The sequence below is a fragment of the Arachis hypogaea genome, chromosome 15 (assembly GCF_003086295.3).
Source record: "Arachis hypogaea cultivar Tifrunner chromosome 15, arahy.Tifrunner.gnm2.J5K5, whole genome shotgun sequence".
In the NCBI taxonomy this organism is placed as follows: Eukaryota; Viridiplantae; Streptophyta; class Magnoliopsida; order Fabales; family Fabaceae; genus Arachis; species Arachis hypogaea.
Window position 1 is genome coordinate 140,358,205 of NC_092050.1, and position 10,715 is coordinate 140,368,919.

General features: G+C 32.7%; 1 protein-coding gene across 1 annotated transcript; it reads left to right on the forward strand.

Moving 5' to 3' along the window:
• Positions 1-1,382: 1,382 nt before the first annotated feature.
• Positions 1,383-5,878, forward strand: LOC112750915 (GDSL esterase/lipase At2g03980). Its single transcript, XM_025799833.2, has 5 exons — positions 1,383-1,805; positions 2,290-2,414; positions 2,547-2,765; positions 3,922-4,174; positions 5,369-5,878. Exons 1-5 carry the CDS (start codon positions 1,559-1,561, stop codon positions 5,647-5,649), a joined length of 1,125 nt encoding a protein of 374 aa, XP_025655618.1. The 5' UTR covers positions 1,383-1,558; the 3' UTR covers positions 5,650-5,878.
• The last annotated feature ends 4,837 nt before the right edge of the window (positions 5,879-10,715 follow it).

Genomic DNA, 10,715 nt, shown 5'->3' on the forward strand with positions numbered 1-10,715 from the left:
TCTTCTTCTCTGTTTAATTTTCTTTTGTTTTTATTCTTGTTAAGAGAGTAAAACAAGAAGAAACATGAGAAGGTAAAACAAGAAAGAAAAGATGAATAAAAAAAAGATGATGATGATGATGATGAAAAAAAAGAAGAAGAAGCAGTAGCAGAAGATGAGGAGGAGGAAGAAGAAGAGTTTTGAATTATGCAAAACTTATCAGAATGCAAATACACTGGAATTTTTTGACAATAACACATAAACTTCTTAGTTTTTACACCGAAATGTTGCTACAAATACACAGAAATATTTTTTTAATGATTACGACACACAAACTGAGTTTGAAAATAACACACAAAAATGACTGAATTATCAGCAAAAACACATCCAAATCAATTTTGGATCGGGCAACGTCATCAATATGGCAAAATTTCTATGATAATGATAATAATAATGATGATAACGATAACGATGATACATATAAGAAGAAGACGACGATGACTATAATGATGATGATCATGATGATGAAGATGATGGAGAAGAAGGAGAAAAAAGAAGGAGGAGAAGAAATTCCAATGAGAAAAGAAGGAGGGGAAGGAGGTGTTGGTGCGATGATAACGAAAGAGAAAGATAATGAAGAAGAAGAAGAAGAAGAAGAAGAAGAAGAAGAAGAAGAAGAAGAAGAAGAAGAAGAAGAAGAAGAAGAAGAAGAAGAAGAACGTGTGCATATGAGTAATGAGTGTAAATGACTTGTTGGACTTGTTTAGTTAATTAATTTGTATGTAGAGATTTATTTTTTTTCAAATTGTTAGTGGGGGCACTTGTCCCTACAAACTACAGCATATATTCGTTTTCGGGTATAATGATATAAAAGTACCTTTTTGTTTATTTATTATGTTAGAAATATCTTTTTTTTAAATAAAAAATCTTTAAAAAAATATAAATTATAGCGTCTAAACAAAAATTTTCTTTTTATTTTTCAAATATTTTTAGTCTACTACTAAAATTTTGGCAAATATATTAAAAATAAAAAAAATTTTAAATTAAAAAATAAATATTTTTCTAATAACTTAATATCATCCAAATAAATTCTTAATACAATTAAATATCTCTACTTTTAAAAATATTATATGCATAAAAACTCAACCATTAAATTAATTACTATAAATTTATATTTAAATAATTTATAATTTAATTTATTTTTAATATTTATTTTATATTTTAACATATATTTTATACAAATTAGAATTTGATGACTGATTTATTTTTACATATGTCTAGTGTTATTAATATCTTTATACTTATATTCCGTTGAAATTAGATCCAACTTTATATATTCTTTTGGCTTTATTGTAAATATGTCTTGTCATAATGATTAAATTTGTCATATTATATGAGATATATTTCTTTAGAAGGAGCACTAGGAATTTTTCTTCAAAGAACCAAACCACATTATAGAACAATAAGCGTTCCTAGAACCTCCTTACTACAAAAAGCGGACGCCATGACAGAAGAAACCCCATCATATCATAATTCATATTCATAGTTTCAAATACACAATTAAATTGACTCCAAAAAAATGAGTACGAACAACCATCTAAACCATAGTTTGATCCTAACCGTTTTGCTACTCATAGCATTTGCAACGAAGACTGAGCAATCAAATCAGATTCCAGCACTGTATGTGTTCGGTGATTCGTTTGTTGAGTGTGGTAACAACCACTATGTGCCAGGAGCGGATCTGCGAAATTTCTTTCCTTATGGCATAGATTTCGGCACACCCACTGGTCGCTGCACTAATGGCAAAACTGTTGCTGATTTACTTGGTGAGAAACTATATATCTAGAATCATTCATAATACAAGATTCTTACTGATTTGTGCAGAACATATTTTATTTACTGTTAACATACAAATAAAACTCCCACTCATAAACTCAACCAAACAATTGGTTACATGTTGACTAAAAAAGTTACTCATCTAAATTTTTTATTTTGTAGTTTGTGTATATAGAAAATATGTGTGTATAATTGCTCAAATATCCTTGTGTATGCTAATGATCGCACAAGAAAATAGTGTTAGAAATTAAAAAAAAAAAAAAAAACATAACGGCCGCCTATAATAAATTTCTGCTAATTTATATAAAGAAGATTTAGCGTACATACATCTTGATCCAACAAAAAGAAGAAGCTGTAACTAGCAAAGAGGATTAAGATTAGTATTTCTTTACATTTAGTTCACTCTTGAGTCTTGAATCTAGATATAGTTACATCATTTTTGTGATTCAATTGTTTTCTTTTTAATTTTTGCAGCTATATACCTTGGTCTGCCTTTTGCCCCTGCGTACTTGGGACTTTCAAGTAAAGGAAACAGAGTCATAACTACAGGCATAAATTACGCATCGGGGGGTTCTGGAATTTTGCCAGACACCAATAATGTTAGTGTCTCGTATTCTCACACCTCTACTTCAAAATTTCATTAGCTAAAAGATTACTTCTTTTTTTTTTACTTATTTTAAAAATTAAACGAATTTATGATACCGTATACTATTTGTGCTTGCTTTAATTAGAAAACTTCATTGATAATGGACGAACAAATAAGGGGATTCGAGAGGACAGTTAAGGAGATTTTGCCAAAGGGGTTAGGTGAAGAAGCAGTGGAGAAGCATGTATCTGAATCCTTGTTTTTGGTATCTTCGGGTGTGAATGATCACTTCAAAAACAGAACATTTCGTGGTAGTAGGAAATTTGCTTCCTACCTCATAAATGAATTCAAAATACGCTTGCAGGTATGTCAAATTTATTTACATATACAATTAACGAGTACATTATTGCACAAACTGATAAAAGTAACACATTTATCCCTAATAGGGGTGTCTATGGATCGGATCGTATCCGCAGATCCGGGGTAAATATCCGCATCCGATCCGAAAATTGCGGATACGATCCGATCCGCAAATTGATCGGATCGGATCGGATCGGCACCCTTTGCGGATCGGATCGCGGATATCTGCTCTACATCTGCGTATCCGATTCCGCACATTAATAATTAAAAAATAAATAAATATATATATATATGTTTGATATTATATTTACTTGTTTGTATGTTTTAGTTAGTAATTATTATTCATATATTGTATTATTTTATTTTTATTATTTAGAAAGTGTTTGATTAAAAATATTTTAGGAATAAATAAGTTTAAAAGTGTGAAAGAAATATTTTTATTGAATTTTTCACATAAAAATATGATTAAAAAGAGAAGGTTTAATTATGCGGATATATCTGATATCCGATCCGATCCGCACATTTGCGGATCGGATCGGATCGAATCCGGTACCAAAAAGCGCGGATATCATATCTGATCCAATCCAATGAAAATTGTGCGGATCGGATCAAATTTTTGGCCATATCCAATCCGATCCGATCCGCGGACACCCCTAATCCCTAAGATTTTGCCCGGAACAATTTCATTTATATCCGGCTAACGTTAGAAAAAAAATAATTTAAAGTTATTTTATTTAATTTATCATCAATGATTTTTTTTATATATAATATCTATAATTATATATTTATTATATTTAATATTATATAATTATTTCAGCAATGGTTAAAAAATGCAAAATAAGATATATGACTACAAAATAAAATAATTTAGACTGTATTAAACTGATTTTTTATTATCTTTTAAATATTTTTGTATATATACCTTGTTTCCACGAAAACATATTATGTTAATTTCTTTATATTGAGCCAATTGAACTTTGTTTGAATCTCAATTCTCTTCCCCTTAACACAGATGCAGCATGTCTCTTGGGAGTTTGTCACTCCGCACTCCTATTTTGATTTTTTTACATCAAATAATACAATAATCGAAGAAAAAGAAAAAAGCATGACGTTCCTTTCACCTTTTCGATTATTATTATTATTGTTTTTTTTTGTGACAGATACTTCATAGCCTAGGAGCAAGAAAATTCTTTGTGAACAATGTTCCTCCAGCAGGGTGCTTTCCATCAATGACTCTGCACTTAAAACCAATAGGAAAGTGTAGTGAGAAGATGAACAAACGGATCTCCTTTTACAATAAGAAATTGCTTATTTTACTCCATGAATTGCAGACTCAGCTTCCGGGTTTTACCTTTGTCTATTCAGATCTCAACAAGAGCATCATGGAGATAAGACAAAACCCACATAAATATGGTAATAAGAACAAAGTCACATGTCTTTTGTTTTCCCTTTTTAGAAAATATTCTTTGGTTTTCTTTCAATTTTTGCTAAGTTTTGTTTGGTAATAAACTGTTGTTATTCTGTTTTAAAATCTAAGACGTTTTAGATTTTTACAATTTAATTCTTAAAAAAATTATTAAAATTTATTTTTACAAATATAAAATTTTTATTTTATTTAAATGAGTGGATATTTGATATTTTAATGTCAAGTTAAAAAATAAAAATGATGATATAAAACACTATATTATATTCCTCGATTATTATATTTTTTAATCAAAGAGTTATTGCATTTATTGATATTGGATTATTTTGAAATTAAGAATATAGTCTTAGAAATGCACATATAATAAAACAATAAAAATATTATTTGTACACTAAAATTAACTACTAAAATCAGCTTAAAATTTAAAAGTTAAAATTTTAGAGTTAGATTTGTATTTATAAATTTTTTTTTATTTCCTTAAAAAATCAGAAAACTTAGGATAAGATTTGTATTTATGAATTTTTTTATTCTTAAAATAAAAAATCTTACTCTCGGATTTGTAATTATAAACATTTTATTTTTTTAAAATCATAAATTTTATCCTTTGATTTATGAACCTGAATTTTTAAAAAAGTTATAATATGTAAATCTGATCCACCAATTCCATTCTTCTCTTCTCTCCTCAATAAATTTAACTGTCCGATTTGCTCAATAACAATTTATAAAAAATTATTTCTATATTAAAGAGAAACACCAACCCTTTCTATAATAATATATTACACACTAATTTTCTCCACATCAACAAAATTGAGCACTCTTATTTTATAGTTTTTATGGTAGATCTTATTATGTATAAAAAAATTGAAAAACACAAATTTACAATTTTATTTTCTGGATAACACCAAAGAAATTTGATAGGTCAAATAATGAATAGTAAAAACATCCAGAGTAAAAGAGGTGGCCACTTCATAAATTTGGTTTGTGTTCATATATAAGAAGGAAACATTTCAAGTATTTTAGCGTTTAAGGTGTTTTGATAATTTTGTCTATTAATTTTAATTATAAAAATTTGTATATAATTAAAATCAATAACCAAAATTATCGACACACTTGTAAAATATACATGGATGGGACTCACTCTTTATTGTTTCAAATATGACGAATGCACTTTATAACTTGTGCAGGGATCGTAGAAGCAATCAAACCGTGTTGCCCTCGAAGCATCAATGGTGATCTGGCATGCCGTCCGTATAGTGATTTTTGTGCAAACAGAAACACATATCTTTTCTTTGATGACCACCCAACCGAGAGAGCCAACCAAATATATGCAATAAAGTGCTTCGTCATTGACCATGCTATCTGCACTCCTCGCATAAACATCCTACACTTTCTAGGAAATGAATCTTTTCCAGTGAAAAAAACACTTGAGAGAATAAAGTATGATCTTTCATCTTTAATTCTTTAAGTGGGATTAAAATTAAATAAAAAAGAGAAAGCAATGAAGACTTAGATTAAATATTGAATAGCATCTAATTTTTTTTTATTAGAGAAGATCCACTCCCCATTTTCTATAATTTTTATTTTCTTAAATAAATCAGATACCTCTAAACTAGCGTCTAAGCTCTGAATCAATCTTACGATGCTAGTGTTTTGAATTTGGTTATTAAATTTGATGGACGTTTTATATCTAGAAAGAGTGACTTTGTTTATTGTACTTGATGCAACTTCTTATTAATAATAATAATAATAATAATAATAATAATAATAATAATAATATTGTAATCAGTTTCAATTATTATAAATTTATAAAAAGTGTTCATATTCTGGTTTAACAGAATGAAAAAATCAGGCCCAATAACACAAAAAGGCCCACCAATAAAGGTGAACTTCATGACAAGTTCGACTTCTTTGAAGAGATCGAACAATGACGTAAAGGTCCAGCTCCACTTGACCTAACTAGTAACTGCTTTCTTGAATTTCTCCTACTACCTCTACCTCATCTAGAAGGTACCAACAAACTCCCAAGATAAAGGGAACGCTTATCTATCAGAAAAGATAGAAATGCTTCATAAAAAGTGGTTAACTAGGCTATTATAAATACACTGGAACCCAGGTGTAACTCACGTTCTAATCTATTAAAAATCTACCTAAAACTCTTGTTAACTTAAGTATCGAAGTCTCTTGCAAGTATCACCCCACTTCTTCATGAGAAACTCGAACAGGCAGGCAGCACCTCAACTCATCAAGTCAAACGCGCTGCCACACAACTCATCAAGTCAGACGCTGCCACACGAAGGGATCTGGACCTCACATTCAGGTCCAAATCAATGTTTTAGGTAACTCTCGGAACAAAAGGTATAATTAAATATTTGATCGACAAAAAAATTATATAAAAGATAAAATTACAAGTAAATTTCAAATATTAAAGACAAAATTAAATCAAATTAAATGTTAAGAATATTTTTAAAATTTTTTAAAAATATTAAAAACAAAAACATAGTTCATCCAATTTATAATTAAATGTTTAGTCGTTCAATTATCATTTCTATTTACCATAATTTAATATCTACACTACATTTTATACCAAAACACTATTAAAGTTCCTACGACCTCAAGAAAATAGTTAATTAACGATAGATTTAATAATCGATTTTTCACCCTTTTCGATCAACAGATTTTTAGGTTACTGACAAATTCCACGTACAACTAAAGCCATTGTTGGTAATATTTTGTCGACAGACTTTTGCATCAATAAATTAATGATAGGTTTTGTGTTGTTACCAACGGGAAATTCTTTCGAAAAAATACATCGCAAATTCGCCAATACATCCACCTTTCTGATAGATTATTCGTTGACAAACTTAGACACTTTCACATCCTACATGGAATTCTACGATTACTATCAGATTTACCATCGTTTACTCAAGAAATCCGACGATAAAAAATGTTTAAGGAATATCGTAATGCTCGACAAAAACATGTTACGCTCAAATTTTACAAGGACGGCGCTAAATAATGCTCAACGATTATCGTAATGCTACGGTAACATTGGTCTAGGATGGCGAATCTATATATCCATTATGGTCGAATTTTTCTGTCAGTAAATTCGACTATAAATAATAGATAACTATAAAATTAAAAAATTAATTAATTAATTACTGGAGAATATATATCCCTTGTAATTAAATTCGATCGTAATTTGTAAACGAATTTTTTAATTATTATTTTTTTATCAAATAATTAAAATTTGTAAACATATTTTTAATTATTTTTTATTAAAATTAATATTTATATTACTATTGAACATAATAAGAAATAAATATTATTTTCTATTATAACAACAAATTAAAGTATTAATAATAAAAACTAAATGTACGAAATAAAAAATGTAAGATAGGAAATTATTTTATCAATTTTTAGTAAATCAAAAGTGGTTCAATGGTTTGGGAGAAAAATCTACTCCTCTATGAATACCAATTCTTTAAAGTGCATCAAACAACCTTTTTCGATTGAACAAAAATTAAAGAAATTTTTGTTTTGGAAAGAAAAAAGCTCAACACAACAAGTAAAGCATAAGAAGATAACAAACAGAAATAACCAAGGACAATTAAAACAAAGCAATCAACGCAAAGAACACTAATAATAGATATCCCACTGTCATCTTCGGCATTGCCACCAACAACAAAAGGGATCCACACCTAACCACTGTTTATAGTTTATTTTTTTTGAAAGAAAGAGCTCAACACAACAAGTGGAGCATAGAATACAAACCAAAAGCTACAATTATAAAAGAGTATGCTATAAAATACTAAATGATGCCCCCTGTCATCTTCGGCATTGCCATCAACAACAGAATGGATCCACACCTATCCATTCCTTATAGTTCATGGATGACTGGTAGATGATATCGTCAACCCCTTTTCCTGCATTCTGAAAAATCTGCCTATTCCTTTCCAGCCAGATATTCCAGATAATGGTACAGAAACATACCATCCCCCTCTTTCGCTCCTGTTTACTAGTTGATAACTCAGTCCAGCTTTGGAAGTGCTCCTTTAGCGTTCCCGGGAAGGACCATTGCCTTCCAACAAATGACAGCCATGCACATCACACCTGCCAAGAAAATCGACAACCAAGAAACAAGTGATATCCAGATTCAACACTATCATTACACAACACACAGACAACATCCTCCTGGTTAACCACTCCCACCGACTCAACCTCTCTTTTGTATTGACCCTCCCAGTCAAGACAAACCATATGAACAATTCAACTCTAGGTGGGACTAAACCCTTCCAAACTGTCCTAGTAAAGTTGTAGCTCGCCATATCCTCTGGAAGCATTTCCACCTGTATAACCTGCACAAAGGAGTTAGTAGAAAATACACCCTGTTTATCAAATTTCCACACAACTTTGTCCTCTCTCCCATATACTAGATTGACCAGTCTTAGTGTTTCATGCAACTGGTTCACTAAGTCCAACTCCCATTGGAATAGCTCTCGCTTCCATTGGAAGTTCCATCTCCACTCTAGCCCGTCCCAGAACCCACAATCCCCTATGACGGATCCTCTTTGGTTTGAAACTAAGAAGAGCCTTGGAAAAAGATCTTTCAGAGTCCCTTCACGCAGCCATACATCCTCCCAGAACCGGGTTCTCCTCCCATCGCCAATCTCCATAGACATTCCATTGATCATTTTCTGTTTTAGGCGTTGATCCTTGAACTGCAGCTGGCATATATCCTTCCATGGCCCTCGGGTAGGTAGGACCTGGGATGACAGCATCACATTGGGGGTGAGGTTGTTACAAGAGCATACCACCTTCTTCCATAAGGGGCAATCCTCCTTCGAAAACTGCCACCACCACTTAAAGAGAAGGGCTGTGTTGCGCACCATGGCATCTCCGACACCTAGCCCCCCTAACTTTTTGGGGGTCTGCACCACCTCCCATCTAACCATTGCCATACCAAGCCTACCATCCTCCTTACTCCATAGGAACCTTCTCTGTAGGGAGATTAGTTTTTCTGCAATAGCTTTTGGCATTTTATACAAACTCAAATAATAAACTGGCAGGCTGTTCAAAACAGATTTAATCAGTACCATCTTGCCAGCTTTATTTAGAACCTTGGCCTTCCAAATGCTCACCTTCTGCTCCACTTTTTCTATAATGGGCTTCCACGTCTTCACCAACTTCGGGTTCGCTCCTAACTGGATCCCCAAGTATTTCACCGGAAGGGAGGACACCTTACATCCCAGCACTCTAGACATGCTTTGTATCCACTGAACATCACAATTAACAGGAATCAGGCTAGACTTATCAAAATTAATAGTCAGCCCTGACATGAGCTCAAAGCAACGCAGGATCCTCCTATAATTCTTTATGGTTTCTTCCTCCGGGGGGCAGAACAGGACAGTATCATCCACAAACTGAAGATGTGTCAACTCGACGTGATCTCTACCCACCAATAACGGCGAGAGTCTCCCATTTCTCACCGCCTCCCTGAACATCCTATGCAGAACATCAGCGACCAGAACAAATAGAAATGGAGACAATGGATCCCCTTGTCGCAAACCTCTTTCCATCTTGAATGGCTTTGAAGGCGAGCCGTTTATCAATACTGACATAGAGCTCGTACTTATGCACTCCATAATCCAACTCCTCCATCTTTGTCCAAAACCCATCTTTTGCAGCACGAGATCCACAAAGCTCCACCTGACTTTATCATATGCTTTCTGAAAATCTAGCTTTATTATTACCCCTTCCTTCTTCATCGCTTTCATCCATTGAACAGTTTCGCAAGCAATAAGAGCCCCGTCATGAATCTTCCGTCCTTTAACAAAAGCACTCTGAGTCTCCCCAACCAGTCGTGGCATTATTGTTCGCATCCTCCTAACCAGTATTTTAGAGATGACTTTATACACACAACCTACCATACTGACGGTCTCAGGTCTTTAATTTCCTTTGCGCCAGTGAACTTCAGGGCCAACGCCACCTATGTGAGATTCACCTCTGCTGGTAGCTTGGAAGTCAAGAAAAAATTCATCACCGCCGCTGTGAAATCAGTGCCAATTTCAGCCCAACACTTCTTTATAAAGTTCATATTATACCCATCACTTCCTGGAGCTTTGCTTGAGTCACAATCCCACACGGCTTCTTTAATCTCCTCAGGAGTCGGTTGCACCTCTAAGGCCAAAGCATCGTCTTCATCAATCATTTCCACCAATCCGTCCCTGAATCCCACCAAAGGAGACGCTTCCTGATGATACAAATTCTTGTAAAAGTCTCTAATCGCAATCTTGATTCGAGCTTGATTCCTTACATTCTTCCATTAATGAGCAGTGCATCAATCCTGTTGTTTCTCTTTCTTGCAGAGGCTAGATTGTGGAAGTACCTTGTATTCTTATCAATATCCTTCACATGTCTAGATCGCGACATCTGCTTCCAATGTAGCTCCTTCCTTGCATACCACTTCTCACAGCAAGTCACAAGCGCCTTTCTTCTTGCCTCCATTGTTTCATCATAAAACCATCACCCACC